Consider the following 13,331-nt stretch of genomic DNA (forward strand, 5'->3'; position numbering starts at 1 on the left):
GTGGGGCTTGAGCGTCGCGTCGCAGTCGACCGCGGGCACACCCGCGTCGTCGCAGACGGCGGCGACGTCCCGCGACGCGTCGCGCGCGGACCAGAGCGTGCCCCCGCCGGGCACGGCGACGGTGAACGACCGCTGGGCCCCGCGCCATGTGAACTGGAACGTCGCGCGGATCTCGCCGTCGGGCCGGACCTCGGCGTCATCGCGCGGCGGCGCGGCCAGGAGCGAGTCGCAGACTCGGCGCTGGACGCGCGTGTCCGTGCGCAGGTGGCCTTGCAGCAGGCCGTGCAGATGGGCGCTCCCCATCGCGCTCCAGCCCCAGATGCCGCCCCAGACCGAGTGGGGCCTGGCGCCAAAGTCGCGGTTCGCGAATTCGAGAAGCGACTCGCCGGCCGCGGACATCGCAACGTCGCCGCCCGCGAGCCAGTCGTAGGCGCTCGCATGGTCGCCCGACGCCAGCGTCGTGTGGACCCGGAACGTGCAGGGCTGCCAGACCTGGGCGAAGAGGGGCCAGTTCTGGTCGATGGCCAGCAACCCGAGGAAGCGCCGCGCGGACGCCGGAAGCTCCAGGGCGCCCGCATACCTCGACTTCAGCGTCGCGTTGCACGACGCGCAGAGGACGCGCGCGTTCGCGTAGACCAGGAGCGCGGCCAGCGAGGCTTGGACGCGGCCGCCGCGGCGTCCATTTTCTCCTCGCGGCGGCGGCGGCGGTGCGAGCAGGAGCGGCGCGCTCGCGCCCAGGGCGACGAGGGGGAACTCGAAGATCGCGAGCGTCCACAGGTTGACGCCGTGGAAGAGAACCAGCGCCGCCCCGACCGCGCGGCGCCGCACCAGGAGCAGCGGTCCCAAACCGAGCTCGAACAGGACGGCGCCGCGCGTCAAAAACCCCCCAAGCCTCGGGGGCATCGCGCGCGCGGCGCGGGCGCCGAGCGGCGCCGCATAGACGGGCATCGACAGCGCTGCGCGCAGCGCGCCGCCCGTCCGCACCCACGCCTCGCGCCCGAGACCGGCCTTCTCGGCGCCCGAGAAGGCGTGCGTGGCCCAGATCTGAAAGAGGACGCCGACGGCGCCCGCGCTCGGCCCCGGGTCGTCGGGCGTGAGGGCGACCCAGAGCTGGACGAGCGCCGCGTACGCCCACTGCTTGCCCAGGCCGTGCGACTCGGAGCACGCGCGCTCCGACGAATGCAGCAACACCCAGAGCAGGGTCTCCCGGAGCGGGCTCGCCGGCGCATCCATCGACGCCGCGAAGAGCTGCGCCGCGCCGAGCGCCGCCTCGAGCGCGTAGAGGGCGTAGGACGCGCCCTCGACCTTGAGGTCGTGGAGCGACGCGTGGCCCACGGCGCCGACGCGGCAGAGCCCCCCGGGGCCGTGGAGCGCGTCGTGCAGGTTCGGCAGCAGGTTCCCGCGCGCGTCCAGCAACGCCGCAAAACCGCCCGTCGCGAGGAGCCAGCGCCGCGCGCCGCGCGGCAGCGAGAAGGCCCGCCGGAAGCGCGGGCACCGGTCTTCGACGCGGAGGTCGAGCGCGCGATCGAGCGCCGCGACCACCGCGGCGACGGCGAAGCACGCGGACCACGCGACCATCCACAGGGTCACGTAGTCCTCGAGCGTCGACGGGAGGAGCGCCGCCGCTCCGGCCGGCGCGGCCTCGGCCGAGGCCTCGCGCTCACCGGCGTCCGCCGCGGCGTCGGGCTCGGACCGCGCGGCATCGTCGTCGTCCAGAGCCGCGGCGTCGGGCTCGGACCGCGCGGCATCGTCGTCGTCCAGAGCCGCGGCGCCGGGCTCGGACCGCGCGGCGTTGTCGTCGTCCAGACGCGCAGCGTCGGGCTCGGACCGCGCGGCATCGTCGTCGTCCAGAGCCGCGGCGCCGGGCTCGGACCGCGCGGCGTTGTCGTCGTCCAGAGGCGCAGCGTCGTCAGGAGACGCGGCGTCCACGTCGGACGCCGCGGCGTCGCCGTAGGGCGCGGCGTCGCAGGCGGCGTTCAGGCGCGCGTGCGCCTTGATGTACTCGACGGCGCAACCGTCGTCGGCGCAGCCCATTTGGTCGAGGGGCAGCGCGAAGCGGGCCACGAACCCGCGCACGGCGGCGTCGAGCTCCGCATCGTCCGCGAAGGCGAGGCCTACGCCCGCGCCGTCGACCTGGATCGTCACCTCGCAGAATTGCGCCCGAGCGCCGACCGCGGCGCAGGCCAGCGCAGCGCGCGCGACGCGGCGCGTCATCCAGATGCAGCCTTCTCCGAGCTGCGGTACCCGCCCATCGAGGACATAGCCTCCATCAAGTGTTCCTGCGTCCTCCATCGAAAGTTTTCAATAATCTTCAAGGTGCACCATTTATCTAAAAAAACGCCTTCAGAGGTGTGATAAAAAGGCGATCCAACCATACTCGTCCATCCGCGAACCACCTCGCGCGTGTTTTAGTAAACCTCACTCAGCTTCTTAAAGACCACCACATCGTCATCGCAAACCGCGTCCCGCGCGTCACGGCCAAAACACGATGCAGGTTCTCGCAGCCCGACGAAAACACGAGCAAGCGCCCCGCTCGCGGCTCCACGACCGTGTCTCCATCTCCATCCACGAAAGCAAAGCCGCCGCCGTCGAAGCCGCTCCCGATCGTGTTGAAGTAGAGCACCGCGGAGACGTCGTAGGCGGGCACCTGGGCCTTGTCGACGTGCGCGTCCGAGTAGCTGTACGACGCCTTGGAGCCTCGTTCCTTCGAACCAAAGCTCGCGACGTCGGAGGCCAGTGGATGCTTCGTGTCGTGCGGCGAATAGCTCAGTAAAAAGCACGCCGCGGGCCGAAGGTCGGACACGGTCAATTTGCACGCCTTCGCGGCCAAAAAAGCGCAACGCTGGTGTACCAAAACAAAAAACCTCGCCGAGTCCAAAGAACCAGCACTGGTCCAGCCCAAGAAGGGCACAAAGCCCATGACCTTGTCCGACGGCGCGGCTCCGAGGCCCAAAGAGCACTTGCCGCCCTGGCGCCTCGACCGTCGGCCCGCAATAATGATCGTTTTCGCCGCCCGCGCACAGTCAGAAGCACAAAAAACGTCATCGAAGAGCTTGCGCACGTTGACGACGTCGTGCGTGGCGCCGTACAACCGCGGCGCGTCCAAACAGCAAGCGGGCACGTCGATCGTCTTCTCGTCGAAGACGTCGCTCGCGGGAACCAGCCGCACCTCCCGTCCTGGCTGGCGCCGGGACTCGACCAGTGAAGCCTGCAACCCGATGGCCGCGGAGCGCTCCACTTCACAAGGTCGCTCCGAGTTTTCACGAAACTGCTCCCTCGGTCCGTCCGCTCGGCTGCGCTCCTCGCGGACGCGGACCAGCGCGTCGACGTCGGCCGGCTTCGGCGCGCGCCGCAGGGACCGCCCGCTCGCCGCGTGCGCCTCCAGCGCCTCGAGGCCCTCGCGGACCCAGGTGTCGGCGTAGGCCTCTGCTGCATCGGCTCGAACCTCGTCGCCGAACTCGAGCAGCGCGTCGCCGCCGTCGAGCGCGAAGCGGTCGAGCGCCGCGAGCTTGAGCTTCTCGATGAACAACTCGTCGACGTGCAGCGCGTCGCCGTGCGTCGCCACCCAGGCGCGCGCAGAAAAGGGGGCTGCCGCAGCAATCGCAGCCATGCTGTGCCCACAACTTTAGCTCAACGTCATGTCGTCGCTCTCCAACTTTAGCTCGTTGCAGCCGGCACGAAGTATGGAAGAACTGTGGAAGCCAGTAGCCCGTTGATTCAGAGCAGCACTCACCCGGTGCCGGCGAGCAGCCCCGTGGATTCAGAGCAGCACTCGCGAAAGCTTGTCTGCAGCCCCTCGGCCAGCCGTCTCGCAAAAGCTTGTCATCCTTTGATGGCTTCATCACTCACCCTCCTGGGGCTCACGCTCGCGACGCTCGCAAACAGTGTGTCACTCGAGCTGCTCATCTCGAGCGAGGTGCGCGGCGCCGTCTATCTCGTCGACGCCTTCAGCACGGAGTGCGACGCCGAGACGTACTGGCTCTCCTCCTGCTCCTGCTACGGCGGCGCCGCGCGGCGCGTCGAGGCCTTCGAGGGCCGCGGCGACGCCGTCGCCGTCGACACCGGCGCGCACTTCTTCGGCAGCGGGCTCTTCTTCAACTCGTTCCAGGGCGCCGCCGGCGCCGAGTTCTTCGCCGCGTCCAAGTACGACGCGTGGACGCTCCACTTTTACGACTTCTCCGCGGCCGACGCGGCGGATCTGCCCGACGACCCGACGGGCGGCAAGTGGCTCGCGGCGCTGATCGATTCCGTGCGCGCCGCGGACCCGGACCTCGGGAATCCCGTGGCGACGAACCTGAACGTGACCGGAGATCCGCGCCGCTCCAGCGCGCCGCGAAAGGGCGGCGGTCCGGCGCACTTTCTCTTTCCTAGATCCGCGAGCGCACGCGTGACTCAAGGAGCGCCCAGCGAGGACGAGGAGCAGCCAAAGCCGGCGGCCGCAGAAGCCAAAAGCGACGAGGAGCAGCCCATGGTTGAAGAGCCTCCGCGAGCAGCCGGCCCGACCTCGGACCTCGCCCCCACTTCGGCTCTCAACTCCGCTCCAGCCGCGACGAATGAGCCTCTCCGCGCGCCGAGGACGCTGCCCCCGCTTCGACTTTAATAATCTGTTGTTCTATCACGCGCCGAGGAATCGCACGGGGAGCACGTTCGCGCCGTAGGTCGCGTGCTTCACGTTGGGCGCGCAGCCCTCGATGTTGCACGCGAAGTTGGCCGAGAAGGTCAGGACCGCGTCAAAGTCGCCGTCGTTTAGCGTGTCCGCCATCCAGGCCGACGGCGCGGAGACAAAGTAGGCCTGCATGCCGAACTTGGGCATGTACGTCACGAGCGAGAAGGGGCCCGTGAGGCGCGGCGCCTCGAGCACGAACGTGTCGTAGGGGCCCTCGTTGGCCCAGGCGTGCGTCGTCGGCGCGGTCACGCAGAAGAGGTAGCGCTGCAGCGCCGGAGCCCAGGTCGCCGTGACGGCGCCGACGCGTCCCTCCCACTCGAAGACGGGCTTCGCGTCGTCGACGTCGCCGACCCAGCCGTCGACGCCCATGAACTCCCAGTTGCTCGCGTCGTTGAGCGAGTCCGGGTCCGCGGCGTCGAAGGAGGCCCGCGCGAGGAAGATGCCGTCGCCCGAGATCCACGTGCAGTTCTCGTTCGCGCGCGGCGCGAGGCAGCCGCCGGCGACGACGTACACCTTGCCGTCGGGGCTCCGCACGTTCTCGGGCCCGTGGTCGACGACGTGCGGCGAGCCCATCTTGACGCCCGCGGGCGAGCCGAGCGGTTCGCCGTCGATCGGCGGGCCGCGGGGCGGCGCGTCGGCCGCGCGCTCGCCCCAGAGGTTCCGCGACACGTTCAACTCCGCGCCGCCGCTCATCGGCTTCTTCCACGTCGCGCCGCCGTCGACGCTGTGGCGGAAGCCGACGAACGGGCCGATCTCGATGGACAGCGAGTTCGTCTTCGAGCTCAGGCCGAGGCCGTAGCTGCCCGTCCACCAGGTCCCGTTGACGAACAAGTTCGCCGACGTGTAGCGGCCGAGCCTACCGGGGATGAGAGGATGAGGGGCTTTTCCCCGCTGAAAATTTGGGACGCTGGACCTTGCATGGGAAAGCCGTCCTCGACGATGGGCCCGCCGACGGCCGCGACGGAGAGGTTGCGCCAGTCGCGGCCGCCGGACACGACCGCGGATCCCGTCGTGGACCCGAAGCCCGTGGGCGACGACGAGCTGACGGACACGGACGAGGTCCCGCCGCCGCCGAGCCCGCCGTCGTCGAAGCCCGAGTAGAAGTTGCCGTCGCGGTCCTCCGCGGGGTAGAACGTGTCCGCGCCGTAGAGCGGGATCGGCGTCGCGTCCTCGAGGAGCGCGACGCCGCGGAGCGCGTCGGAGCGCGGCGGCGCGGTGCTCGGCGGCTTGTTCGGCCAGGCGCAGGGCGTCGCCACGTAGGGGTTCATCGCCGTGCGATTGAGCGTGACGCACTTGCCCGGGTTCTTCGGGCTGCGGATGGTGCCGTCCGCCTCGTAGGTCCACTGCTGGTTCGGCGCGTCCGCGTCGCCGGCCGGGTGGCAGGTCCAGAGCTCGACCGTGGGGCCGCCGCCGCCGCGCAGGTCGAGGCAGGCGCCGACGCCTTTGCCGACGAGCGTGCCGGCGGCGGCCGCGGTGACGGCGAGCGTCTGGTTGGCGCGCAGAGACCAGCGCGTCGCGTCGCAGGGGCTCACGACGCGCGCGGGCTCGTCGCTGATCGTCGAGAGACACGCGGCGCCGTTTGTGATCTCGCTCGCCGCGGCACCATCGCTGAGCGTCGCGCCCGCCCACTGGCTGTGCGGATCCGTCGCATCGCACGGCAGCAGCGCGAGAAACGCCTTCGGGCCGTCCCACGAGACGCGACCGTCGTAGGAGCAGGCGTCAAAGGCAGTGGAGAGCGTGAGGAGGAGGAGTAGGGGGTGAATGCGAGGAGTGCGAGTGAGGAGCAGCAGCACGTGATGAGGAGCGCTCGCCATCGTCTCTGAATTCTGAGGATGGCAGCCCAACCTTGAACCTTCAACCATCGAGTTTTACGCGCGCTCGCTCAGTCGATGGTCGGAGTAGCAGCAGCCCAATTCTGACATGAGTCTGTTCGCCATCATGCTGTTGAGCACCGCCGCAGCGGCCACGGTCATCGAGCTCGGCGCGCAACAAATGAACATGAGCGTCGTCTTTCCGCCGTCGCTGCTGCCGCACTTCGTGGACACGACGCCGAAGCCCATCGCGGACGACCGGCTCGGCGATTCGTGCCCCGACGACATCTGGGAGAATTTGATCAACCAGTCGTACCCGTCGCTGCCGTACCGCGTCGTCGACGACTACACGCGCGACGGCGCGGAGACGACGCGGACGGGCTCGATGCCGATCGTCACGGCTTCCTCGGCCTCGCTCGTCGCGACGTTCTTCCCCGCGACCGGCGGCAAGCTCGCGTCTATAACGGCAAACAACGAAGAACTCCTCTTCCGGAACCCGGTGTACCAGCCGGCGAATCTCGGGCGGCTCAACGCGTGGACCTCGGGCGGCGTGGAGTGGAACTGGCCGCGGCTCGGCCACAGCGTCTTCACGTCGCAGCCCGTCTTCGTCGCCGAAGTCGCCACGGCGCGGGGACCGCTCGTGCGCGTCTACGAGTTCGACCGCGAGATGAACACGACCTGGCAGGTCGACGCGTTCCTCCCGCCGAACGGGACGACGCTCTGGACGCGCGTCACCGTGAACAACCCGAACCCGACGCCCGTCGCGGGCTACTGGTGGACGAACGTCGGCGCGAAGATCGGCGAGCGCTCCCGCGTCGTGCTGCCCGCGGACCTCGCGATCGTCTCGACGGGCGACGACCCCGCGCGGCCCCTCGAGGCCGCGCCGTTCCCCTTCTTCGCCGACGCGGGCGCGAACGCGAGCTTCGCTCCCACCGACCACTCGTACCCGGCCAACTACGGCAAGGCCCGCGAAAACTTCATCCGCGGGGGCGGCGGCGACCACGCCTTCATGTCCATCCACGACGGCCGGGGAAGAGGTCTCCTGCACGCGCAATCCGCGACGCAGGCCGAGGGCCGCAAGTACTGGGTCTGGGGCACCGACGACGACGACGCCGCGCGCATGCGCTTCCTGTCGTCGCCCGGCGACGGCGACTACGTCGAGCTCCAGGCGGGGCCCGCGCCGACGCAGAGCCAGACGTTCCCGCTCGGCGCCGGCGCGCGGCGCGCGTGGACCGAGAGCTTCTCGCCGCTGGCCATGGAGGCGGACGCAACGAAGCTGAACGGCCCCTACGCGGCGGCGGTCGCGGCGGTCGCCGAACGGCTCGAAACGGTCGGCCCCGCGCGGGCCGAGTTCGACGACGTCGACGCGTTCCTGGCGTCGGTCGCCGACGCGCCGCCGTCGCGCGTGCTCCACCGCGGAGGCGCCTGGGGCGCGCTCCACGCGGCGCTCGTCGACGACGCGGGAGATGTCGCAGCCCCCTTCTCCACGAGCGAGGCGCGCCCCTTCCCCGGCGCGCCGGGCCTCGCGTTCGGATCCGTCGACGAGGCCGTCGCCGCGGACCCGGCGGCGCGGCCCTGGGCGTCGCTGCTCGTCAACGGCACGTTCGGCGCCGAGGCGAACACTGCGGACGTCGTCACGTCGTTCATGGTCGACGACGCGTGGGTTTCGCTCATGGAGCGCGCGCTCGCGTCCGCGGCGCACCCGGACGACGCGTGGCTCCTCCACCTCCACCTCGGCGTCGCCGCGCACCACCGGGCGGACTACGCCGGCGCGATGGCGCACTACGAGGCGTCGGCCGCGCGGAAACGGACGGCGCTCGCGGCGCGCAACGTCGCGGCGCTGCGCGCGGGGCCCGGGGCGCCGCCCGTCGCCGACGGCGTGCTCGAGGCGTGGGCCCTGGCCGCGGCCGCGGCGAGCGCCCATGGCGACGCCGTCGCGTCGGGCCGCGAGCCCGCGCGCTGCCCCGCGGCCGTCGCCGGGCCGCCGCCGCGCGACGACGCGTGCCCGACGGCGACGTTCGCGCGGAACCTCGCGCGGGAGGTCGCCGCCGCCCTCGTGTCCGCGTCGCGATGGACCGAGTTGCGGGACTGGTTCGCTTCCCTGCGGGACGAGGACGAGCGCGTGCGAGCCGCGCTGAGCGGCGCCATGGACGTCGACCTCGCGCGCGCCTACGCCGCGTTTCACGGCCGAGAAAGAAGCTCCACGACTTCCCTCGAAGCGTCCGCGACCGCCGCGCGGGGCGTCCTGCGCTTCCTCTCCAACGCCAAGATCGCGACGACGTCCGGTCTCACCGGAGGGCTCCCCGAGCTCTGGACCCAGTGCCAGTACGCCGTCCGAGCCGCGACGCTCGGCCGCGAGCTCGCGGTGCTCGAGAAGCACCACGTCCGCCTGGACTTCCCCGTGCCTCGCAACATCAACTTCGCCGGCGCCACTTAACTAACCCGCGAGGGGCGCGAGGTGGTTCGCGGGCGGCATCGCGCGCGGGGAGTCGCCGGCGGCGGGCCTCTCGGCGTCGTCGACGCGCCTCACCTTCTCCTCCGGGGCGACCTTCCCCGGTGCTGTCGCCGCGGAAGCGTAGACGTGGTAGTGGGCCGCGCAGTGCGCCTCCGCCGCCTTGCGCAGCTGCGCCTCCTCCTGGGCCGCTTGGGCCTTGGGCGTCCAGACCGTCGCGTACCACTCGCCAAAGTCCTCGGAGACGGGCGCGTCGCGCGGGCTCGCGAACACATGCTCGGCGGCGATGCCCGCGTCCGCGGCGACCGCCGCCACGCCCGCCGCGGCGCCCTGGGCGATGTCGTGCAGGCTCCCCAGCCGCGCGACGCGGCGGCTCTTCGCGTCGGCCTCGCGCCGCGCGTCGTTGACGAGCTTGTGGTGCAGGTCGCCGAGGTCGATGTCGTGGTGGTCGCCGTCGGCGCCGAGGGCCGTCCAGTGGTAGAAGCGGCGGATGGCGCGGCACGTGTCGGCGTCGACGATGCCCGACTCGACGAGCGCGGCGACGACGTAGTCGCTCTCGTAGACGGCGACGGTCCGCGGGTCCGCGCCCTGGTCCCGGATCTTCGCGAGCAGCAGCCCCTCGAGGTCCGGCTGGCAGGACTTGCCCTCGCGGATCCGCTTCTTCAGGCGGATGTCGAAGAGCTGCGAGATCGTGTCCGAGAGCACGACGACGGCGAGCACGAGGAAGAACGAGCACACGAGCTTGTCCCGCGGCGTCCGCGGCGCGAAGTCGCCGTAGCCGACGGTCGTGCAGGTGACGACGGCGAAGTAAAAGGCCTCGAAGTGGCTGAGGTCGAGGAGGTGCCGCCACTTCTCCGTGAAGACGAAGAAGACGACGACGAGCGGCGCCACGGCGACGGCGTAGACCCGCGGGTAGAAGATGAGCGAGTTCACGGTCGCCGGCGAGAAGCCCTCGATGGGCAGGTCGCCGACGTTGACCATCTCGTGGCCGGCCAGGCGCATGATCGACTTCGTGAGCGTCCTGACGAGCGTCGCGAGCGCGCTCGCGTACTTCGACAGCGTCGTGAGCACGAACACGATGCCCGCGAGGATGAGCGCGCAGGACGCGAGCTGCCCGGCGTTCGTCGTCGGCGAGATGTCGCCGTAGCCGATGGTCGTGACCGTCACGGAGAGGAAATAGATGGAGTCGACCGTCGACCAGCCCTCGAACCGATGCAACACCAGGATGCCGACGACGTAATAGCTCGCGATGATGAACAGGTCCTTCAGCACCGCGCCGAGCGACCGGTGGTCCGAGCCCCAGCGGCGCAACCGCACGAACAACAACGAGCACAGCATCCTCAGTGGTCCTCAAACGAAGGCAGCGTCCATGCTCGCAGCGCCGTTACGCTTGGTTGAACCTTCAACAACGAGTAAAATTTTAAATTCAGAGCATGGTCTCCCGGTCGTCGCCGCGGTGCGCCATGGCGCCGCCGGCGGCCGGCCGCGGCCGCGGCGGCGGCTGGTTCGGGTGGTCGAACTTGGCGAGGTACGCCATGAACGACGTCTTGGCGCGGCCGTAGTACGAGTGGGGGTCGGTCCAGGTGTTGTAGGCCTCCGTCTTCTGCTTGCGGCAGCAGTGGACGATGCACTTCGTGCGAAACAGCGTGACGCCGCCCATGATGAACGTCGCGATGAGCATCGCGATCGTCAGCGTCGCGAGCAGCGTCACGATGCGGCGGTATTTGTGCCGGAGGTTTTTGTTGTCGCACTTTGTGTCGTAGCGCAGGTAGACGTCGACCGTCGGCGCGACGGAGACGCTGGGCTGGGACGTCGTCGGCGATCGGGACGGCGCGAAGCTCGCCGTCGGGCTCTTCGTCGGCGGTCTCGAAAGCGTCGGAGCGCTCGTCGGCAGCGCGCTCGGCGCGGGCGACGGCAGCGGAGAAGGAGCGGACACGCTCGGACGCGGCGTCGGCGCAAAGGTCGACGTCGGAGATGACGATGGCAGGAGCGACGGCGCGCCCGTGGCGGGCATGGCCGTCGGCGTCGGCGTCGGCAGCTCGGACGGCGCCGGCGTCGGCGGGAGCTCGACGTCTTCTTCGAGGACTCTGCGGGCGTACGTGCTTCCGTACGTGCTTCCGATGAGCAACGCCGCGACGACGACGGCGCCGCGGCGGAACATGGGGCTGCCTCTCGCAGCCACCAGCCTGTTGTGCCAAAAGTTCGAGGTTCACCGCTTTACATTGTACTTTGTGTATCTCTCGTTTGCCCTCTTCGTGCTCTCCGGCGCCAAGGGCTGCGTGCTCGCCGCGGTCCTCGCCTTCTTGAGATTCGTCAACGATGTCCGCGTCGCAACAGACGTTTCTCCCGCAAAAGAGCCTGTGCCCGCTGTGGAAGGACGGCTTCGAGACCTGGCACATCTGGGTCTTCCTCTCCGGCCTCGTCTTCGGGAACCTCTGGCTCATCACGTCGGGGACCATCGAGCGACCGACGCCCGGCAAGCTGCCGCTCGATGCGATTGTCACGCCGTCGAACGAGGTCTTCCGCCTCATGCTGCTCACGACGTGCGTGCTCTTCGCGAAGACGCACGCGATGGCGTGGGCGCAGGTGCTGACCGCGTGCAAGAACAACTCCTTCTCCAAGAACCCCTGGGACTACGCGACGGGCTCGGCCAAGGTCGCGCCCCGCAAAACGGAGCAGGACCTGGTCAAGACGACGCTGCACAACATCCACGGCAACGACGTCGAGAACGTCCCGCTGACGCTGACGCTCCACGCGCTGCTCGTGCTCGTGCAGCCGACGCTCGCGACGGCCAGGCTCATCTTCGTCACCTACGCCGCCTCGCGCGTCGCCCACACCTTCTGGTACGCCTGGTACGGGAGCCACGAGATCCGCGCCATCTTCTGGTCCCTCAACTGCTGGGCGAACTACGCGACGGTCTGCCAGCTCCTCGCCGCCTGCGACGTTCTCTAAGGGACGTGTTGCTGCGAAGCCGGGTGTGCCCCGCCGCGAGGCCGCGGCGAAGATCGATACTTACGGGTGGGGAGCGGGGGGCGCGCGCGTCTTCCGCGCGTCTTCTACGCGAGGCCCTGGAGCACGTTGAAGTAGTAGTTGCACTCCAAAAACCCGTCTTCGTCGAGGTCCGTGCAGTGGACGGCGTTCTTGACGACGGACTTGCCGAAGGTGGCCCGGAGGCTCTTCGGTCGGAGCGCCTGCGCGAGCTTGATGTCCGCGGGCCCGCAGAACTCGCGGAAGGACGCGACGTCGGAGCGGATCTGGACGGCGAGGGCCGCGCCCTCGAGGCAGTGGGCGACGATGTCCTCGTGGCGCGGCATGACGCCCTTGTAGGGCGCGAAGAACTCGTGGGCCATCTTCGCGTCGAGCGTCACGAGCTGGAAGCCCGCGACCTCGAAGCCGCTCTCGACGATGGCGGTCAGGACGTCGCCGAGCTTCCGCTCCTCGACGACGTGGGGCTTGACGAGGCAGAGCGTGCAGGGCGCGCCCGCCTCGAGCTCGACCGTCGCGCCGTTGCGGCCGAGGAGCGACGCGTCGACGCCGACCAGGGCCGCCTCGACCCCGGCGCAGGCGCTCAGCACGCGCTCGAGGTCCGCGGCGGCGGAGGTGGACCCGTGCGTGTAGACGTCGACGTAGACCGCGACGCCGCCGCGCGAGCCGCGCGTGAGCGCGTCTCGCAGCCCCGGCTCGAGCTCGTCGAGGGCGAGCGTCTTGAGGGCCCGGAGGCTCGTGAAGTTCGCCTGGAGCGCGCCGACGACGCCCGGCAGGTCCGCGGGGCTCCCGACGCGCACGCAGCCCGTCGCGGAGCTCGTCATCGCCTCCGCGTAGAGGCCCGTGCCGAGATCCGCGGGCGCCAGGACCTGGAGCGCGCGGCCGAAGACGTTGACGACGGAGCCCACGTAGAGCCGGTCCCGCGTCACCTCGGGGCAGTAGATGCGCTTCAGGTACATCTTGTTGCACTTCGTGTCCAGCAGCTCGAGCGTGCAGTCCTTGTAGCTGTTGAGGCGGTACTCGCGCACGAGCTGGGCGCGCTCGTCAAAGTACTGCACATTGTACGCGAGGATGTCGTCCGTCGGCATCTTGAGAAAGCTGCTGGCGCGGACCGTCGCGCGGCGCGAACCGTCGTCGCGGCGCCCACCAGTGTCCGCGTCGTTGCGCGGCGCCCAATGCTGCCCCGTTCAGATACTTGCGTGTTGAAGCGAAGCGCGCCGGTAGACGCCGGGCCGGTGCTCCTTTCGAGGCGTCTTTCGGCTGCGAGAGCTCGGCGTCGCGAGAGGTTCCAAGTCGTCGTCCATACGCGAGCGAAAGCTGCGACTGGTGCCGCGTTTCTCCGGCCGGCATCTCTCCGGCGACGTCGGCGACCCGGTGTGCCGCGGAGAAACAGCGTCGCATCTTACGCCGGAGCGCC

General features: G+C 70.0%; 6 protein-coding genes across 6 annotated transcripts in view; 1 reads left to right on the forward strand and 5 right to left on the reverse strand.

Moving 5' to 3' along the window:
- The window catches only part of AURANDRAFT_65053 (hypothetical protein), a gene marked incomplete at both ends in the record, with an annotated part of 4,579 nt that extends 2,365 nt beyond the window's left edge, over positions 1-2,214 (reverse strand). Inside the window, one exon of the mRNA XM_009040158.1 lies at positions 31-2,214. Within this exon, the coding sequence (XP_009038406.1) occupies positions 31-2,214 (2,184 nt within the window). The remainder of the gene's footprint in view (positions 1-30) is intronic.
- Positions 2,215-2,422: 208 nt separating this feature from the next.
- On the reverse strand, positions 2,423-3,610 carry AURANDRAFT_65054 (hypothetical protein; the record flags this gene model as incomplete). Its single annotated transcript, XM_009040157.1, has 2 exons — positions 2,423-2,818; positions 3,317-3,610. The coding sequence occupies 2 exons, from the start codon at positions 3,608-3,610 to the stop codon at positions 2,423-2,425; spliced, it is 690 nt and encodes a 229-aa protein (XP_009038405.1).
- A 1,005-nt stretch (positions 3,611-4,615) lies between these two features.
- AURANDRAFT_65055 (hypothetical protein) lies at positions 4,616-6,480 on the reverse strand (the record flags this gene model as incomplete). Its single annotated transcript, XM_009040156.1, has 2 exons — positions 4,616-5,522; positions 5,573-6,480. 2 exons carry the CDS (start codon positions 6,478-6,480, stop codon positions 4,616-4,618), a joined length of 1,815 nt encoding a protein of 604 aa, XP_009038404.1.
- Positions 6,481-6,862: 382 nt separating this feature from the next.
- On the forward strand, positions 6,863-8,914 carry AURANDRAFT_65056 (hypothetical protein; the record flags this gene model as incomplete). The annotated part of the gene is made up of 1 exon (XM_009039892.1): positions 6,863-8,914. One exon carries the CDS (start codon positions 6,863-6,865, stop codon positions 8,912-8,914), a length of 2,052 nt encoding a protein of 683 aa, XP_009038140.1.
- Positions 8,915-9,994: 1,080 nt separating this feature from the next.
- Positions 9,995-10,267, reverse strand: AURANDRAFT_28458 (hypothetical protein; the record flags this gene model as incomplete). Its single annotated transcript, XM_009040155.1, has 1 exon — positions 9,995-10,267. A coding segment is annotated over one exon (273 nt), but the record flags the coding sequence as incomplete, so codon positions are not given.
- A 1,733-nt stretch (positions 10,268-12,000) lies between these two features.
- On the reverse strand, positions 12,001-12,402 carry AURANDRAFT_12320 (hypothetical protein; the record flags this gene model as incomplete). The annotated part of the gene is made up of 1 exon (XM_009040154.1): positions 12,001-12,402. A coding segment is annotated over one exon (402 nt), but the record flags the coding sequence as incomplete, so codon positions are not given.
- Positions 12,403-13,331: the final 929 nt, after the last annotated feature.

This window comes from Aureococcus anophagefferens, assembly GCF_000186865.1.
Source record: "Aureococcus anophagefferens unplaced genomic scaffold AURANscaffold_13, whole genome shotgun sequence".
Taxonomy (NCBI): domain Eukaryota; class Pelagophyceae; order Pelagomonadales; family Pelagomonadaceae; genus Aureococcus; species Aureococcus anophagefferens.